The sequence below is a fragment of the Tamandua tetradactyla genome, chromosome 1 (assembly GCF_023851605.1).
Source record: "Tamandua tetradactyla isolate mTamTet1 chromosome 1, mTamTet1.pri, whole genome shotgun sequence".
NCBI classification, from domain to species: Eukaryota; Metazoa; Chordata; class Mammalia; order Pilosa; family Myrmecophagidae; genus Tamandua; species Tamandua tetradactyla.
The window spans coordinates 113,119,456-113,140,763 of NC_135327.1; the positions used below are offsets into that span (position 1 = coordinate 113,119,456).

Below are 21,308 nucleotides of genomic sequence, written 5' to 3' on the forward strand. Positions count from 1 at the left end.
CTCTTCATAACATGACCCAAGCCCCTTTCCTTGTCATTCTTTCCAGCTATCTCCCTGTGTGAGCTCTTTATTCCAGTGGAGTGCATGGATACTGCTAATTCCCAAGGTCATACCTGCCTGAATGCTTTTGCTTTTATTTAGTTTTCTCTTATATTTGGATAATATTCTCCCCTCTTTCTCTCCCTTATCAGACCTCTGCTTATTGAACTCCTATTCCTTCTTCAAAACATACATCAATTCCTCCTTTTATGTGGGGCATTTTCAGTCCCCCAAAACCAATGCACTTTCTTGCTTTTGAATCCCAGTTATACTAAATACCTCTCTACATAATTATATTCTATCTAGAATTATATTGATCAGTATTCTTGCTTTATACCCCCCCACACAACTGGATTATAAAATCCTTGAGATTAACAGTAACTGTTTCTAATCCCTCTAAGTATCCCCTGAAGCACCCCACACAGACATTGCACACAGCAGCCTATATATATATATATATATAAAATGTATCTCAATTAATGTTTGAACAAGGTTTGTTTGTTTTTTTCTTAACCTATAAATAATGCCAGAACCAGAAATGCCATCATCCTTTATTTCTTTTCTCAAATGTATCCTACAAAACAGCTTTTATGAATTTGGGTAGAGAGGGAAGTTTCACGTATAGTTGGTATTTTTATGTGGGTATACAAGTTTGTTTATGTAACAAAATTCTATTAAAGTCTTATAAAGTCCCTCTCCTTGATGGAATGAAAGAAAGTCTAAGTAGTTGTATTAAAACAAAGCATGTATTTTTATATGTTAGGGTGGCTTTTTAAAAAATACACTTATTAATTTGTCACAGGTCACCTTTTTGCAATCTCCCTGTGGAAGTCTTCTCAGATGTCTGGAATTAGATCTTCATATAAGTAACAGTTAAATTCAATGTGATATTGAATATATCAATTTTTCTACCGTAAAATTATTCCCCAAACAACATGACGATGCTGGAACAACTGAGTACTCCAAGCCATTCTCTGAAAACTGCCATGTCATCACTGTAATTAAGACCACAGTGGGTTTTCTGTCTGTGCATTTATCCTAATATCAGACCAAAACTGTTGATGTGTCTTTACTGTGGATTGGGGCATTATGTCTGTAAACTTAACAGCTACCTAGCAGTTCCTGGACACATTATGCTGATGTTGTGGAAGACATTATCATGTTTTCCAATGCCCACCAGTCAACTCTAATGCCCGAAACAATCCATAGTTTTTAAATCAAAATCTGAACCGCCTGCTGATGCTCAGATGTGAAAGTGGGATGAGTAAAGAACTGTAATTTTGTAGATCAATAGTTGTACCACGAAATACAAAGGTTTGGGTAAAATGGTTAAATAAAATGTATATATTTATTATGTCTGTAATTAACGTGTTTGTTTGAGAGATGATTGGATAAATCTAGTGCCTCAGGTAATGGTAATAGGCTGCTCATTTACTTCTCCCCGGTCCAATTAGTGTGTTTTGGGTTCATTCCTATTCAAATCCTACACTTCTGTGCAGAGGCTGCCAGGGCCACCAAACCATGTAATGGAGTCTAGGATATGAGCTGTGACAGATGTTTTTACCTTCACAAAGCAAGGGACATTCATGAAATATTGTTTATGCAGGGTATCCTGATGTTGATCCCACATTCAGCACTGCATAAATAGTTCTAAAGTGCAGTTCAGTCCTCACGTAAACTGCCTACTGATGTATTTGCTGAATAAAGGGATGTACGTAATCATACATTAGGCTTAGGATGTGGCCGATGGCTTTGTTTATGACTTTTGTCCAAATCTCAAACCTCTTGGGTCAACTTCCCTATCCGGGTCACCAACCATTGAATCCCCTTTTCTTCTTATTTTAACTTTTGAAAATGTGCTTCCCTAACATCTAAAACCCATGTATATTATATTCAACATTTCCTCCACTTATTACTGGAAATATTTCTTGTAAACATCCCAGGTTCCCTTCATTCCTCATTAACAACCATTATTTTCTGTTCCTAAGAATGAAATCCAGAGGCTGTATATTTTCCAAGATATCAAATGGTCAATAGGGCAAGCAAAAAATTCCTCTGATTTTCTGCTTTTAACAATATAAACCTGTTTTTTTTTCATAATTGGCATTCTAAATAGCCACTGGGCCCCATCACTTCCTCGCTGTTTCTGTGGTCACATCATTTAAGCTGCACAGACTCATCCACTTAATAATGTTAACCTCATCGGGCTGCTGTGAACATGAAATGTGATTTATACTTATTATGGGACCAGTACAGTAAGAAATGGTTTCATAATGATAGCTCCCACATCATATTCATTGATTCAAAGAGGCATCCTTTTTACCCTTTAACGTATCTGGAATTATTGGATCTTATAGTGAATGCATTTTAAAGCCTCTCAGCCAAGCCACAGTTATCGCATCGTTGTCATTGCTTGAACATTGAACTTGGTTGTTATTCCTGATGGAAATAGCAATCCCGTGGGGTTTCTGCCAAAAACAAAGAAAATGAAGAAAAAGAGAGGGGGTGCATTTGAGGAAGGAAGATGAATCCTACTAGTTTGCTTAAAGCTTTCATTGACACCTTTTGATGTAATGAAGAAAGTAACAGCATCAAAACTTAGAGTATCAGTATCCTGGAAGCAAATCATGGACACAACAGAGGAATAAAATCTTATTTGAGAACATGACAGGAAAGAAGAACTCAGACTTGGAAGAGTGAGACTTAAAAAGTGATTAGAAAGAGCTGGTCTCTGAATGTGAAGAAGTTTTAGGAATGCCCTAACCAGTATATGTCTGTATATTCCTTTTTCTGTATAAATAAGAGTGATATTTTAACTGTAAATTAGTCTAAAATGCTATCACAGGAAGTTTAAAATAAAAATTAGAGTTGATAAAGCATTGTATGATAGTTTAATTTGAAGCCATATTTCTTAGGGACACGTAAAATGGTGCATCATATAGCCAGCCCAGGGCACTTTTCCAGTAGTGCTCTAAGAAGAGAAGAGTGTCATATTCAATTTTAAAAACCTGTTTCTAATCACCATAGAGCCTCAAAAATCGAGATAGATGTATGATAACGTAGCATTTTAGAACCAGTAATTAAGGTTTCAATTTGGGAATAGCGTTTAAAAGCACACTGAGTTTTCTTCATCCACAGAGTCTCAATGCTCGTGTTTCTCCTGGTTGACAACCTCGCTGGATCCATGTGTGTTTCATTTTCAGCTTCTCTGGAGAACAACAGCCTCTCTCTTTAAGGTCTTTCATAGCCTCCCAAAAGCAGATATCATGTTTGCATTTTAAACTAGACCATGCCAAATATGGTAAGATCAGTATATAATTTGCCTACCTAGCCGTGTGCTGGTCAAATGCTGCTTGACAAATAAGTGGCGGGTATGATTGTTATTGCTGGCCATATCAATTCCAAAAAAACAGAGAATGGCAAGGTTCCTGCTGGCACCATATCTAATATGCTACTCTTGTCCATTATTGCAGGTGGAGCCCCCTGTCCCAACAGCAGTGTTTTGCAAGAGGTGCGCAGTTGTAACGAGCATCCTTGTACTGTGTACCACTGGCAAACTGGTCCCTGGGGCCAGTGCATTGAGGACACCTCAGTCTCATCCTTCAACACAACTACAACTTGGAATGGGGAGGCCTCTTGCTCTGTGGGCATGCAGACAAGGAAAGTCATCTGTGTGCGAGTCAATGTGGGCCAAGTGGGACCCAAAAAGTAAGGGCTTTAGAATGACAACAGTAAATCCTTCGGTCAGCCATGTGGGGTATTGGCTTAGGCTTCACTTGCTTCACGAAATGGAGCATTTTGATGTTTGTCACACCTGTCCTCAAGAGTGAGATCTGTTTGTTTTGAATGTCAGCTAGTGATAATGTTATAATAGCCTGAGAGTTTTGTAGCTGGAACCTATAAATTCTGGAGAAACTTTCTATCAGGAACATACTTTCCTTTTTATAGTAGTACTTTCGGCTTTTATTACGCTAGTGAGGCAATGAAAGAAGTGCTTGCTCTAGGCCTGGCTGATCAATAATGACAGTATATGAAGTCCTGGCAGTGTAGGTCACCAATGACCTCTTATAGACCTGGAGGCTATGGAGACTGTCAATCTAATTTAATTGGGTAGTAACCTTCTATGATCTGCCTTCCATTTCCCCTAGAAAATATGACATCAAAACTACTGAAGCCAAACTTATTACATCGTCCAATGGTTAAAAGAGTAAGCCATTTACTTCCAAGAGAGAGCCTTGGGATAGGATGAGTTGTTATGATAAGTAGAGAAACTATCAGTTTCTCATTGTGGTTATGAGAACTATAATAACTAGGCAAACGATTTGCTATAGGGAAGGACAAGCAAGTAGAGAGTTGGCATATTATAAGTGCCTTATAAAAAATATAAATGAAAACAAAGTAACTGGGCACAACTGGGCTTATAGTATCTTAGAGAAAATTAATTAAAAGAAATCGACTCTAAAAGTAATATTCCTGGGGTGAGGGTTGGCGGGTTTCTACTTATCTTTTGAAATTCAGCCAACATGAATCTTTCAAAAGCCAAATCATCTGACCCATGTGAAACAGAAAAAGTAAAAACGGGTGCACAGGTGGTTCGGTGGTGGAATGCTCGCCTTCCATGTGGGAGACCCGGGTTTGTTTCCTAGACCATGCACCCCCCAAAAAAGTTGAAACAATCAATTTTGCATAGGTATACAAAGTGACTTATTTTCCAAACATTTAGCCAAGTATTGAAGCATTGGGGGTAACCTTGAATGTGCTACTTCTTCTGGTTCAGTTTTCAGTTTGTTGAGGGGGTTAAATGAAAAAATAGTAATGAGAGCATTCAATAAATGTTACATATTATTATTTTAAGAATTTGAGATATTTCTTAGTGTTTGGGGGGCATGATAATATGTAGCTAATATATGGAAAACTCCAGGAGGGTAAATGGAAATTTGTTGATTTTATGAGTTATGTTTTTCTAGCCAGGGTTCCAGACATTAGGAATATTTTTCTCCATAATTTATTTGTTTATGAAGTTTGAAATTATGAAACATCTTAGAAAATATATTCCATAAGAGATCTGAATAAATTGAAAGACTATTCTACATGCTTAATGGGTAGCCCCAAACCAATATTTTAATAGAAATTATGCTAAAGTTGTTCTCTGAATCTGACTCAGGAAATTAATGTGCAGTGTATTGAAATTCAGTAGTTGTAACAGCAGACACTCAAGCGCTAAATCCTAGAGGATTTGGAGTCTTGCTGGGACAAGCACAGAGGTAAAAACTTTCACTGCAGGGTGTTATGCCTGACCTGTCTGCCATGGGACATGGTGGAAGGTCATTGTGCTAAGCTCACTCTGTTCCTGTTTTATAATCACTTTTCAGAAGTTGATATTTTCATCGCTTACACAAACTATAAAATATGATGCCCTGTCATGGATAACAGCAAGCAAGTAGATTTGCTCAAGCCTATGTGTGAAAAAGCATGCTGCTTTAGCTTCATTACATCATTCAATAGGAAGGGTATCCTGAAACCCATGTCAGACCACTACAATAATACATTAAAAATGTGCTTTACCCTTGCAGCCTTTATTCAATGACCTGTACACAAGTATAGATTTGTAAAATCAAATGGATTTATTCTGCCCTAAAACTCTGGGAAATTAAACACATGCCATGAATTTTGGGGGGATGGAAATGTGATTGCCCTTCTCCCTAAATGCCAGGCTAACTTCAGTGGATGCTTTTCAATTCCAGGCATTTCAAACAAAAATGCAAATAGAAACCTTGTTTTAAACTTCTCTTAATAAAACAGATTACTGTGCAATGGTAAAATCAATGTTATTGATCTTATCTATCCTCTGAGTAACAAACTTCAAGTCCTATCACATCTGTTTAATTTGACCTTGAATAAGATTTGGGGGAAAATCAATCCCTTGATTTAAACCACAAACACTAAATACAAACAGTAAAAAAGGAGAAAAGAAACATGGTGACTGCACCAATTGCCTCTCCAAAGGAAGTCTGAATTAGTTTTATTGGATGTAATCTAGGCTGTATAATTTATCTTTGTGTGTTCACTTAATGGCTTTGTTGTTAGTAATTTTGTTCTCCACAGTTAGCCAACTATCTTGCTGTGGATGTTTCTAAACTAAAACAGAATATTTGAGGTTGTCAGTGATAACACTGTAAATTCCGCTGATTTAGTGAGGGTTAAAATTTGAAGAGCATGCACTTGAAAAATGCTCTCCTCTTGCCAAAGTTATAAAATTGCTTCAATGAAAAGGATTGCCTTCAATAATAATTACTAACCAATAACTCCCTCATTCCAGAAGAATTAACTGGATTATATGTGGGGTTTTGCCATATAATATTTCCTAGATAATAATGTGTGTTCAATTGCCCTTCTAGTGATTTACAATCTCAAATGTAATACTACATTCACATCTACATTTCTTTGTAGTCCACAATTTTGAGTACTCACACTAATTAGGAGAAATCCAAATTTATCCTCAGTGAAAACGTGAGAGATTATTTCTGTTTAAAGTGTTGATGCCTATTTATATTTTAAACCCACTTCCCCCCCCCAAACCCCAGTGGTTTAAAGTAAGAGAGGAAAGTGTGTATCTGTATAATTCCTTGAAGTATAGTATTTATGTATGAGATAGCATATGTAGATATATAATTTCAATACAAGATATGTCCAAAAATGAAGTGCCAACAAAGTATGGGAAATAAATTAATGGTGTTGATTTTTCATTCAAAATTCATTTCTTAAACCTGATTAACTTATATGATGAAAGGCAGTTTATCTTGTCCTACAAAAAATTTGGCTTCCTTCATGTGGAGTACTTTTAAAATCCCATTTTCCCCTAATTTGCCAAATTATTCCAGGAAGACTTATCTTGGCTGTCTGTTTCTTCACTACCTCTTAGCTTACTTGGCAGGGATTTTTATGACCTCAAAAGAGAAGAGCTTAGGGAGGGCCACAGTGGCTCAGTGGCAGACTTCTGGCCTGCCACGCCAGAGACGTGGGTTCGATTCCCAGTTTCTGCCCATGCAAAAAAAGAAAAAGATAATATATGTCTTCATCCAGTGTGAGTGTTCATGGCCAGCATTTGACCAGAAGCAAGAGTAGAATAAGCCATGAAACTACAAGGGAGAATTTGTGGATCTAGAAATAATGTGAGTATATAATAAGCAAGTTAATATATCTAGATCTCATACGTCAACTCCTAAAAATGTTTATCACCTACACAAACTAAAATATTTTTCCTAAAAATATTCTTTAGTAAGTGCAAACTTTATATGAATAAGATATTTTAGTGTTTTGTCACTCTTGCCTATCCCTTGTGTTCCCAATAAATGTTTTTGCTGCTTTTTAAAAATAATAGTGTATTTTTACTATAATTGCTGATAAGCGCACAGTTTTTCATTTTTTATAAGTTACTGATGTAACTTTTTTTATAAGTTACTGATGGGACTTTTATGTTTTATTTATTTTTAATTCTTTTTTTTCCAGAAAAGAAATTTTTGTCTTTTTAAAGTCTAAAAAAAAAATTCTAAAATCCCAAAACCTAAAACTGGAGATAAAGTGGAAGAAAAGAGAAGAATAAAGACACTCAACAAAACCAGAGATAAATAAAAAATGGCTTGTAATGATCTATATACTTTTATTATTTCATTACTTATCTATTATGAAATACATAGCTATACATACCATATTGTATTTGAGCATATATTCAGTATAGTAAATTTATTATATATAAAATTATTTTATGCCATACATATATTGCAAAAATAAAGTGTAGAATAACTACAAATTCTAATAAGCAACAAGGCTATTTAGGTTATACAAAAAATGTAGAACTGGCGATTTGAATTCCTAGAAAATGTCTTATAAAGGATATTAGTAAATGCATACTTTACAATGGAGAGATTCCTGTATGAGCATAAGGTACAATTATTATCTTTCGTTTATATAGCACAGTCAGTCTCACATTGAGATGCTTTATTGATGTTCAGTTTGAAAAAAATTTATGTAGTTCTTTCAATATAAATGTAGTTGTATAGTTCTTATCAAAAGCAGAAAATCTCCTGGAATTTAAATAATATAGATTGGTGACTGTTTAGCAAGTTTAGAAATGAATATCCTAAAGATAATGATTTACCTGGTTTCCCAGATGGCGATGGAGGCCCAGTAATTTCCCTTTGCTTTTTCTAGGTGTCCTGAAAGTCTCCGGCCAGAGACAGTGCGGCCTTGCCTGCTTCCCTGCAGGAAGGACTGTGTCGTGAGCCCATACAGTGACTGGACACCATGCCCGTCCTCATGTGCAGAAGGTACGCTCTGCAGGGTTCCGAGGCTTCTCCCCTACAAGGCCCCATCAGTAGGCACTCCGAGTTCTTCTGGCTGAGTGATGGTTGTGATTCTGCACAGCTGTGTCATTCTGGTTTGCCGAGAATGTTGTGAAACTTTGGAGCCCCATAGGCAGTACCAAGTAATTGAGTTTAGGCCCAAAAATGACTTCAAATGTTATGATATAGATGAAAGTGAAAAGATTCTAGACTCAACTATTTTATAATGTTTATTTTTTAATTAATTCTAAAAAAAATGTTTAGTGATGTTATATAATTTAAAAAGAATATAGCATCACCAAATCAATACATGCGACTTCCAACCTTTTTAAGGGTAAGAAATATCCATGGGATGAGATTCACCACAGATTTAATTATGAGACCCTAAAAATGAGAAAGAGAAAAATGACCAAATTTTTCCTCTGCCAACACTTACTTTATGTTCCATGAGGCATTTACAAGATGAGAATCTGTTCCCAGTTTGGCTTCTTCTGGCTTTTATGTGCACAGCCAGACCCTTTAGTCTTTCCACATTCTCCAAGACAGGACCTTTTGTCTTTGCTGCTCAGGAAGGTATCGGCATATTTCTGATGCTTATGCAATAACGCAGCAAATCTCTCAGTGTCACGAATGATAGCCTCCTGTTTCTTATTTTATACTCCAGATATGGAGTTCATTTACCTTAAATTCTCATTATGCTTTTGTTTATGCTCTTGACACTCTAACTAGAGAGATTAAGAATCAGTTTCTAATTTAACAGTAAAACAACTATTTTAAATTAACAAAAATTATTTAAATCCTTAACATACTATGTGAGATGATAAATTTAATCATGGATTGTTTTCACAGGGTGATTGTTATTTTCAGAGTTGAAACACCTTCTGTTTTATGTCTTTTAATTTTAAATATGCTTGAAATATTTTATAGAATTAAACTACAAAGTGAGGAACAATAGAAAACTTTGACTTTAAAGGTCTTTTTTAGGCATTTAAAGAGCCTTTAAGAGAAAAACAGTTGTAAACATAAAATTTTTAAATATTAATGACATTAAACTTGCTAATAAAGCAATGTCATAGTCTGACATTTCTTCCAAATTTTCTTCTCTTATCTGTTTTCTTAAAAACTAAATAACACCTGATATCCCTTGGTTTGGTCAAAATCAGCAATAGATTTGTACTTTCAAGTTAATATTTTGGTTATATTTGTCACTTGTTCATCAACATAGGTTATCACAATGAAAAAGGAATTCATATGCTTACAAATTTTATTCTTGATATTTTATACTTGATAATTATATTAGTATCACATAGGATTATTTACTAATAATTCCAAAACATGTGGTTTCTTTTTAAGGATATGATTAATAATTTAACTCAAATTTAACATTTTTAAGTGACATTTTTGGAAGTGGGAAAGACCTTTGGCTCATCCTTATATTAACTATATATTACGTGGGTACTTTAAAATAAAAATTGACTTGGTCTAATAATGTATTCCAAAAGAAATAATAAAAGAAAGAAGAAAAATGATTCCATTACAATGAGTTCTCAGTAATCACTCCTGTAAATCAGGACTCAAGTAAATTTCTCCCATTTGTTTAGACTTTTATTTGAAAATGATTTGGGGTGTTAGCATGTATCCAGGAATTAGGAGTCATCTTAGTAGTATAGGAATTTCATACTGTATAGTTTTGAAAATGCATTTGTAATCTTGTTATGCATAATGCATGTCGGGAAAGTAGAAATAAGAGGAAACTTGCTCATAAAAATAACATGTGAGAATCTAATAATGTGCTTTTACTTTGATCTCTGCTGATGATTTTGACAGTACTAAGAGAGTGATTTGCTCTTTTCTTTTCCCTCATTTATAAAATAAAAGTAATTTTTGGTGACAAACAGTGATAACTCATGTAAGGCACTTTTAAAAATGTTGAGCAATAGATGAAGGAATAAATAGATCGAAATGCTGTGCATGTGTTAAATGACAGTGATTTTCATATATATGCATAAATACTTATTGAAGTACTTATTCATTGATTCTTATATATAACTAGCCCACTGATGATCCTGTAAGAAAGGTCTCATTTAAAATATAGACCCTTCTACATTTACCAAATAATGTAAGATTTACATGACTACTGTGATGGTTTGAAGCTCTTATGTACCCTAGAAAATCACGTTCTTAAAGTTAATCCATTCCTGTGGGTGTGGACCCATTATTTAAGTAGGACCTTTTGGTAAGTAGGATCTTAAGGTCCTCAATCTCACCCTCAGTGATGGTGAGTCTTAATCCTTTGCTGGAGTTCTTCATAAAAGAATGAGATATTATTTGTTTTCTAGTCCATAATGATTTGCTCCTGTAGCAGAAGGCACTCCACCCTGCATATGATCAGTTACTGGTAAATGTTTTAATGTGGCATGCTGAAAGCAGCCTTTTGAAAAGATTAATTGTGTATCAGTGTGAAAAAAGTATTCAGATCATGATGAAAGAAAACTTGCTAATATAAATTTGTAATTTATTTTGTTGGGATATATTGACCAATTTACTGATAACTTTTTAAATACTTTATTGTGCTCTTAATCATATATAGTATTTTAAGCAATCATTGATTTTTTAATCAACAAGTATTTCTTAAGTAAATACAAGCACAATTCTAAATCTAAGAGATATAGCAGTACAACATAATCCAATAATCCATAGAATGTACGCTTCCTGAGAGCAGGATTATTGGATTATGTTTGCATTCTATTGGTGAATATCTTAGCTAGGATTCTCTAAAGAAACAGAATCAGCAGGAAATATCGTAGATATAAAATTTATAAAAGCGTCTCACGTAACCGTGAGAACATAGAGTCCAAAATCTGTAGGGCAGGCTGTGAAGCTGACAATTCTGATGGAGGGTCTGGATGAGCTCCACAGAAGGAAGAGGCTCTCCAGCCAAAGGAGAAAGAGAGACAGTCTCTTCTGAATTCTCCTTAGAAGCCTTCCAGTGATTAGATTAAATGTCACTCATTGCAGAAGACACTCCCCTTGGCTGATTACAAATGGAATCAGCTGTGGAGGCAGCTGATGTGATCATGATTTAATTCTATGCAATGTCCTCATAGCAACAGACAGGCCAGCACTTGCCCAACCAGACAAATGGGCACCATCATCTGGCCAAGTTGACACATGGACCTGACCATGACACTCAGGAATTGACTTATTCTTTCTATGAATGTGAAGAAAAGTTAATCCCTGAGGGAATGGATCCAGGCTTTAGGGGTTTTGAGGAAAGGGAAGATGTGACATCATTTAGGAGAGTGTTAAAGTGGACAAGCTAGTAATATGCGGAGAAATCACTAGGCAATATCAAGTATCCATTAAGTCGTGTATTTAAAAGTAGATTACTCATCACATTTGTCATTGTTTCTCCTGCCATGTTCAACTACCTGAGTGCGGGAAAAGCATAGGAAAATAGTTGGTTTGGTTTAGGTTGGGGCTTCCCCAGAAGAGTATAAGAAAGGGAGAGCGGGACAGGGAGCCAGTGGTGTTTGCCAGAAAGTATTTGTAATAGCAATTGAGTATGGAATCGAAGTTGGGGTGGGAAGGAGGTGAGGTCATGAAGGAGATGATAGTGAGAAGGTGATAGGGAGAGTGGCTTGGCAGTCTTGATTGAAGTTGCAGAATTTTAGTAAGATAGAACTAAAGTAGATGAACTGGAAGGTTCTGGTGATAATAACATCAAAGCCATAAACAGAATGAGTAATTTATGTAAGATGCAGGAAAGGATCATTGAAAGTGAATAATTGAGTGCCTAGTGTGTTGAATGGATTAATCATATAAATGCTAAAGCCACCAAAGAGAGGAAAGGATTAAATAAGGATCCTTCCAAAATCATTAATAAATGAAGACTTGGTAGGTGACTGCTACAAGGTAGAGTGGTAATGGTAAAGTTGATGGCAGGAGCTTGAAAAGAGCTGAATACTTTGAAGGCAGAGGGAGGAGAAAAGACTGGGGAATGGCTGGGTAGAGCCAGCTTCCATTGGCAAAGAATGAATGAAACTTTCCAAAAAAAGAGATAGAAGTGGCCATGTTTTCAAAGTGGTACTGTGCTGGAAGGATTAGAGGAAGAAGAATGAGAAACTGTGACAGGTTACTCATGTAGCTAATGCCGTGGCTTCAAATGATGATGATAAACACAGGGACCTAGTTTCTTATTGTGACTGACAGGCATTGAGGTTCAGTGGGTTTAGCTGGGGTGGTCTCTTGGGAAAAGGTGGGTAACTGCTCCTAGTTAAGGTGCATGAGATGATTGGGGGACTTTGTCTCCTGAGGTGATGGTAGCCAAGGAGTTTGAGAATGGCAACCCAGGACAGGTTATCTCAGTGGGAGTAGGCGATCAGCCCTGCCTGTTCTATTAGCAGCTCTATGCTGAGTTTCCTAGAGCAAAAGGCTTTCAGAAAGCACAACCCTATGCACTAAAACTTAAAAAGAATACTGTAATTGTGAATTGAGGAAATAAAATCAGCATAGGGGTGATCGAGGGGATTGCTGTAGGACAACAGTTCCAAGACACTTTGTGGTTCCAGAGAATCCTTTTGTTTTGCTTGAAGACTGCTATAGCTGTGAAGAAGAATACAATAGTGATATAGAATACTGGCCTTTTGTTGTGAGGGAACCAAAGCAACCACATGAGATAAGTTTTATCATTCATTGCTAAGAAATGAGAATAATTCAAGCTTCATTGAAATTATACTGACTTCCACACAATTAAAAAATGCTAAACAATATTGAATGCTTAAGGAGAGATAATAGCAATAGCAAATTTATTCAGGGAAGAAGTGGTTCTTTTAAATTAATTCTGCAGGTAAGAATTTTGAGCTTATTAGAAGGTGGAGCTTTCCTGTTTATTAAAAAATCTCTTTAGAGAGGTAAAATTACTCTATAGTATTACAGAAAATAAAACAATTTAGGCTTCCAGGAAGAACAAAAAGAGTTATTTGAACTGTTTTTCAACCCTCTCTGAAGGTACATCTTGAAAAATCAATGGCAATAAAGATCCATATTGAATAGTTCAATCCCCAAACCAGTGCACTTGTTAATTTTTTTTTAATTTTCAGGAATTTGGACAAAGCATTTTAAAAATAGAAATCATTTATGCATATAAATTATTTGTAACTCTAATCTTAAAATGTTATACCTTTGATCTAATAATACATTTGGTTGTTCAAATTCTATTTCACCCTGTTCTCTCACTGCATGTATTGCCTTGAGAGCTACAAAGGATATTGTAGAGTCATCTATTCTACCTCATGCCCTTTAGCGGTATCTCACTAGAATTACCCTAAGGATCTGAAAAGTACCTATACATTTTTGTCTTGCATGAAATGTTTCCCTTTAAATTTCCTATCACTCTGCTGCTCCATCCCTCCACTCATCCCATTTCCAGTTTAACAAATCATTTTAGTTCTACCTGCCTTTAAATCCTTCCATCAAGTAATTTCCCTGGTGAAATCTTCCTTAAGTATCTTAAGATATATGAAGAATGTTATAATTCAATCAGAAACTATATATGTCCTCTGAATCTATGTTCTCCATTATAACATAATTATTTTCAGAATATGTAATTCATTTTTTCTACTACTATCTTTAGATAGCTATTTTCAAGTATAACGTCCAAAAGTGGATACCTTTATTTTTTCCAACCACATTATTCCCAGTGGGAAAAAAAATGAAAGCTTATTTTTTGTTATCCTTCAAAGCACAGATTTCAGACTTATGTGCTTACTACTGAATGGATAAAAAAAAAAGGAATAGAAGATAGCACCTAAGAATTCAGTTGAGAAGATTTGAAATGAATGTATGTATTCATTCACCAAATATTTATTTAACACTTACTATGTGTGACTGTTGTTCTACGGGCTAAAAAGCAAAGCTGAATGAAACTATAATGTACATCAATCACATATTTTTAAATTGAGCATCAATACATACAGAAAAACAGGAAGGTCATAAAATTGCATGTTTGCAAACTCAAGTTATTAATGAAGATTCTTCCATTTTTCTTTGAAAACATGTGCTGTATTTGTGTCTTAGCTGTACTCTGATATGAGGACTCTAACCTGCCTGAGCTCTGCAATGCTGTTACTTTGGGTCAAAAGCAATTCTTGACTAGGATCCAAGATGAAAACAGGTCTTTCATTGGGGAGAAACATGGATGTCATAATACTTCTTATATAACCCTGTTAAACTTCCTCTCTGGGTGCTATAGCTTTGGCGTGATCAGCATTAGTCAAGGACACCATCTCTGTTCTGTGGGCCATACAAGGTTAAGAAATTTGAACTTTTAATAAAAATGAAAGGATTGTCACTATGGAATCAATTATGGAAGTAAAAAGAGTCATCATAGGCCTGTATATCAAGAACAAGAACAACTTTGTGGAGTTTGCGATGAGAGGGCATTAGAATGTTTCAGAGTTGTAGGTTAGTGGGCATTTTTGCTTTCAAGTCAATAAGTGAAATAGAATTGAAACAGTAACACTGGGTGCTGCTTCCCTAATCATAACAGCCCTGTGCATCATCAGGTGATATCTACATAGTGAATGACCAGAGCTTCAGTCTGCAAGGGGCTGCTGAGGCTGACCTCGGGATCTCCTCAAGTCCCTGGATCCCTTGGCCCCAATCCCATGTCTGTTTTCTCTCTTCTCTGAAGATAGAAAAAGGTTGGAGAGTGATTGCCTCTAAGAATTTTGATCACCTGGAAAACAAACACTTGTTTCTCTTACTCTTTTCCTCTTTTCCCTGTTAAAAAAGCAGACAAATAAACCACCCCCTCCTTCCTCCAATACAAAACAAAGGATAAGAGTGTTCATTTAGTGTCAATTATCATTTAGTTTAAAGAAATTAAAGACAAATCATAATCACTAAATTAAAGAAAAATAATAATGCAAAGTGTAAAGAAAGTGTCGAGTTAGGTATTAAGTGGGGGAGGAAGAGAAAGGAAAAAGAAGAGAAAATGTATACCGGAAAATCAAAGTTAAGGTAAGCTCCTGCAATTGAAACAAAAATTAGCTCAGAGATTCTGGAGCCCAAAGAAAAAATAGAAGCACAAAGGATTCTTAACATTTTGTCAAGGGAAACAAAATTTTTCACAGCTCTGAATTATTAGGGGAATGGGTCTTAAAAGAGGGGTCATTGGACAATAATATATGGGTGGAGAATGCATTAACAATTTTATTAAACATTCTGTTGGCACTTCTTAGATCTTCCCTAAATAAGTCATTTAATATGTAAAAATGGCAGCTGACATTCACGCTAGTATTGTTACAATAAAAAGTCCATGACCGTATTTGCAAATGCATTAATTTTCTGCTACCTCCTACCCCCAGCTGCTAATTCCCTACCCCATGTCTGTATTAACCTAATTATTCACTAAAATAGTTAATGCAGTCATTAATACTATAGGTTTCTCTCACAATGGAAATAATCCTAAAAAGTTACATGTGAACCCTTGGGAAGAACCGGACCAGGCCATCTATTCCAGTAGATCTCAAATCTGGTCTGCCTCACAATCACATGGAAGGCCTGTGGAAAATCAGATTCCCAAATCCAGTTCCAAAATCTTCAGCTTTAGTAGTTCTGGTTATAGGCCCACAGATATCTTGTTGTTGTAGTTGAAGGAGTCCTCCAGGTAGTGATACAAATGTTCAAAAAAAAAATCATGGTGGTGAATACACAACTATGTGATGGTATTGTGAGGCATTATTTGTGCACCAATTGTGGAATGTTTGTATGTTAAGTTTTAACAATAAAAATATTTAAAAAAAAAAGCGTCCTCCAGGTGAGCATCCTCTGTCGTCAGGTGTCACTGCAGCCGAATGAGTGACCTGACCCACTGTCCTGCCTGATGCAGGTGCGCTCTTTCAACGCTGCAGGGAGTCCCTTGCCCCTACCGTATTGGGTGGGACGCCCCCACGTGCTGACATAGGATACTCCATTGTTGGAAAGTTCTAACTGTCAAATAATATTTTTCTACTCGCTAACACAGTAACTATAAGAATGCTTGATTTCATTTCTGATTAAACTTTAATCATTAGGAGCTGCTCAACCTTTTCAGTTTTTCTGCTCCTGTAGTCTATGCATCAAATATTTAATGATCTCACAAAAGAACATAAATGTGTCAGAGGAACGCTATTAAAATAATCCTTTTCAGAATTCTACCGTGCCACGTGACTGACTATTTATCCTTAAAGTGTAGAGATTGCAAGCTGGAATATATTTTACCAAAGTTGGCAAGTGTTATACACTACTTGTTTCTAATACTAAAATAATTGTTCATCTTTATATCATAATACTGTAAAATTGATATCTTCATTGAAGGTAAATTATTTCCATTGTTTTTTAACTTAGTTTAGAGTGACTCACTTACAGTAATTATCACTACTTTGGATGTTTCTCTAAAAATCTGCCCCTAGGAAACCACTTTCATTTCACTACTTATAGCACTGATGTTTAAAATACAAGCTAAGTTGAAGATCTTAGGCTCTTTAACATGAATAATAAATGACTGGAATAATTTATGCATTTTGCATTTCAAATTAAGTGAATAACAAAGAAAATTTCACATTAAAATATTGAATGTATCCTCCTAAGGAAGATTCATTGCGTGTATACGAGTCCCATGTGGTAAACAGGGCTATGCAAAATGGCATGAAAATAAACATTAAGGTAGAGGGAAATAAATTAATTAGATCTGTCATATTTGTCAAGGGGAAGGAACTGTACAAAAGAGCAATTACTTTGTGCTGAGCTTGAGGAAAGCTAGCTGACTGTGGAACTGTTTTCTCCACTTTTCCCATTTTTAAATATAAAGAGATTGAGTTTTCAAGATACATGCTCTTTAGGAGAATTTAGTGAATGATTAGACTAGATGAGGTCTGTCATTCAAGGACAAAGCACATGTGGCTGGTGGCATTGTAATTCCTTCAAACGGGCAATTTATTTGGAGATTTTTTTATACGTGCAGAATGCAGAGGTTAAAACAGCTGCCTCATTCCAGGGGACTTTGGCATCAGGAAGCAGTCTCGGCATCGGGTCATCATTCAGCTGCCAGCCAACGGAGGCCGGGACTGCACAGGTCCTCTCTACGAAGAGAAAGCCTGTGAGGCCCCTCAAGTGTGCCAAACCTACAGGTAACACAGTTAAAGAGGAAGTGTCCCAAGAAATGTGCTCAGCAAATACCTCAAGTCCATATTCTCTCAGATGATGGGAAAAGGAAGCCAACCCCATGGGTGCGTTCAGTGGAATTTGGGGTGTTTGTGGCTCCATGTGCCATCTCTTGCCTCTTTGAGAGAGCTCGCTGCCAAGTGTACAAATACTTGTGTAAATTAATTCACAATGGAGTCTGAGGCTCCAGACTTAGGGATAGGAAGAATTTCTGCTCTAGCTCTATAAATTCAAAGTTTTGATGATATTTTATGTGTTTGTTGCCAAATTTCCAAACATGATCATTAGCTCCAGTAATCAGAGGGAATTTCTTATACTGATCTGAGAAACTGAAAAAAACCTGTTAATACCAATGAAATGCATATGCTGTAGAAAGCAATTGTTTTGCTCTTAAGGGAAGAGCCTGAGTGTTTTTCCCCTGGCACTACAGAGCACCTGTTTCTCATAAAATGTGGCATTCTGGTTCATGATATGACATCTTTATCTCAAGGATGCTAGTAAGATGTCTGTTCTATTCCTTTTGTGGCCACCCAACAAAATTATGGTTATTGAGGCTACATATCATCTTGATAATGTATTAGATAAATTTTCCCTCAAGACCATTAAAAGATAAAAAAGTATCCAATTGAAACCTGATGTAATATGTAATTTCATTCCTGACAGTAAATGAAATATTGTGGGATCAATTGGTGGAACTTGTAATAACGAAATAATAATTAAAAATGAAATTGACAAAAATTTTTCACCTTAATTAATCTGCCTTTAATTAAGAAATGACAAATAATATCAGTGTTGTTTATACCATGAACATTGCCTACTGTTAGCCCAAACTCATTTATTTTTGGAATTTGTTTTTGTCAAGTTCTACAGGAACGGACTCTACAGGTCACGCTTAGCCTTTTTAATGATTAGAACTACCAAGGGATATACCAGATAGCACCAGAAGTGATACACTTCACTTGTAATAACGAATGACAAGTTCTTTCTTGTCAAAGAACTTGACAAGAAAGTGTCAGGGAAGGATGAAGATACTCAAGCCAGGGAACTGGATTTGGCTAGGAGAGCATTTTCCTAATGCCCCTAAATGCTAACCAGAAGAGCACTATACAATAAAGCAGGCTATTGATTTGAATGCCATTTCATAACTTGAATATGAAATAGACCTTTTTTAAATGAAGTGTATCACTTCTGGTGCTATCTGGTATATCCCTTGGTAGTCCTAATCATTAAAAAGGCTAAGCGTGACCTATAGAGTCCGTTCCTGTAGAACTCGACAATGATGAACTCTTGTCTTCACTTCCGTAGAAAATAATTTTATCTTTAATGTTGCTATTTATAATTCTTCGAGGGAGATCTAACTTAGATAGAACTGAACACTGTCCAATATATTCCTGTTTGCTGTGGCCGAAGTCATGTTTCCATGTGGCTGTAACTTTATGACTGGCCTGAAATCTCTGCTTCCTCTCCATTGGGTGCCTGTTTTCTTCTTGTAGGTGGAAGACTCACAAATGGCGCCGATGCCAGTTAGTGCCTTGGAGTGTGCAACAGGACAGCCCCGGAGCCCAGGAAGGCTGTGGGCCTGGACGACAAGCAAGAGGTGGGTAGCGCCACTCCGTGGTTGGTTTGGTTTTCATTCCCTAACATAATCAGCTTAATCACTAGCTTGACAAGTTTGTCACTTTTACACCCTGTTTAGTACATTGAACAGACTATATAAAAATCTGCTACCACCCATTCTATAAAATACCAGAACAAGAAAGCTTTCATTTCAAAATTGTGCCCTTTGATCTTTGACATTGTCCAGATACTCTTCTGGTTGAATTTTTCCCTCACTCATATTTGGAAGATAATTGAACTAAGCTTTTGAGAGGGTTAGGAGATAAATGGAACTGCAGTTTTGTTTTGGTATGTATTTGGAGCAATGTCATCTATAACATTTTGCGTTTTGCTTGTCACCTTAATAATCAATAAGCTTCCTACTCCCTTGCTTGTTGTATCATGTATGTGCGTGCATGCAATATAATATAATTGGGTAACTTTCCCAGAGGCTCTTATCAGTGTCATCCCTAACATTATTACAACTACCCATGATTCTGTTCATATTCAGAACTTATTTTTTAAATGGCAGATTTATTTACTTGAAAACTGCAAGATGTAAACTACAATCTGCACTTTCAAATAAGGTGGAATCTTCATAAGTGGATAGTGGAAATGTTTGAAGCTTGCCGTAATTATTTACTAGATATGATAGGAAATACTGAAATCCTAAGCTTTGGAAAATGTTGTTTGTACATATAGCAAATTCAGCCTTTAAATGGGATTTTGGTTTTTTTCCTCATATTGACTTTTAGTATATGGCTCCTGCTACATATTTAAATTTGTGCTTAATATATAATTGATTATGCACCACTTTTAATTTGTGAAAACACGTTGCTCCCTCCTGTTGTGGTGATGTATTTGGTAATGATACAAAAGTTTGAGCATGTAGAACAGAATTGCAGTATTTTTTGTTCTTATTTGATCTGGGATCCCTTTTTCTTAATTTGAGAAGCTATTCTTTAAAGACCAGTTTTTTAATTTGAGAAGAATAGCTTCTCTTTTATAAAGATCTTATATTTTGATAATCTTCATTTAGAAGTCTCCATTTGAAATATAAAACATAATAATATGGCAGTGCGATGACGGCTCAGTGGCAGAATTCTCAGCTGCCATGCTGGAGACCTGGGTTCGATTCCCAGTGCCTGCCCATGCAAAAAAATATATATATATAGTTATACATAATATTATTAAATACCTACTGTTTTTTTAGGATTTTATTTTATATGCCCAATTTTCATTATGTATCCCTCACCATCAACTTTAGTAAAAAAAATAACTGTCACCCTTAACAGTTACAGAGATGTAGGTATATAAGAAGTAAAGTCATTGTCTCCATTTCAAACTATTTATTGAGAAATTGAGTGATGTGAGACTCCTTTGTCATCCTTGACTTCTTCAATCAAGCAAACCTTTGTGCACAGTTTCAGCCCCACATGGGTCCCTAGTTTATTTCGATGGATAAAAAGGGAAGGGGGCTATGTTCAAATGCTATTTTAGGATTATTTCAGTTTTCTTTCACATTCTGTAATCTATGTACAAATAGTGCTTAAAGATCAAAGTGTGCAATAAAATCAGGTAAAAAAAGATGATGGACATATTTTTAAGGAATGGAATACTACTGGAGAGAATCTGAAATAGGGGAGAAGCTACACACCATGTAAACAGTTTCAGTTCTAAATTCTATTACTTATAAGCAGCACAACTTTGGTTTATTCATTTCTTCTGTCTCTGAAAACATAAAGAGCCTTAGAGAACCTGGCCCATGGTAAGTCCCAGTGTGTGTTCCCATGCATCACAGGAGGCAAAAATAGCAATAACATTAACGTGAGCCCTTTTTTTTTTTTTGGCACATTGTCTTTACAAAACTGTTCTTTCTGTGATTACCGGTGACCTCATTTTTAATCTGAAAACCTCTGTTCACTCCTTAACCTGGGGTGACTGCTTTGTAATATCGAATACTGTCACCTGTTTCCTCTGTGAAGAAAGGTCTTCACCTTCACCAATGCTACGCTTTCCTGCCTTTCCAATTGTTCCATTATTGATTTCCTGTTACCGGTGCCACTTCCTCTTCCGGTACTTAAATACTACTTTTTAATCTTGATGTAATTGTCAGACTGCCTG

At 35.9% G+C, this 21,308-nt stretch overlaps 1 protein-coding gene across 1 annotated transcript in view; it reads left to right on the top strand.

The window, feature by feature from the left end:
* The window catches only part of THSD7A (thrombospondin type 1 domain containing 7A), a 454,108-nt gene that overhangs the window by 366,928 nt on the left and 65,872 nt on the right, over window positions 1-21,308 (top strand). Inside the window, exons 8-11 of the mRNA XM_077122733.1 lie at window positions 3,513-3,747; window positions 8,251-8,366; window positions 17,422-17,554; window positions 19,082-19,185. Of these exons, the coding sequence (XP_076978848.1) occupies window positions 3,513-3,747; window positions 8,251-8,366; window positions 17,422-17,554; window positions 19,082-19,185 (588 nt within the window). The remainder of the gene's footprint in view (window positions 1-3,512; window positions 3,748-8,250; window positions 8,367-17,421; window positions 17,555-19,081; window positions 19,186-21,308) is intronic.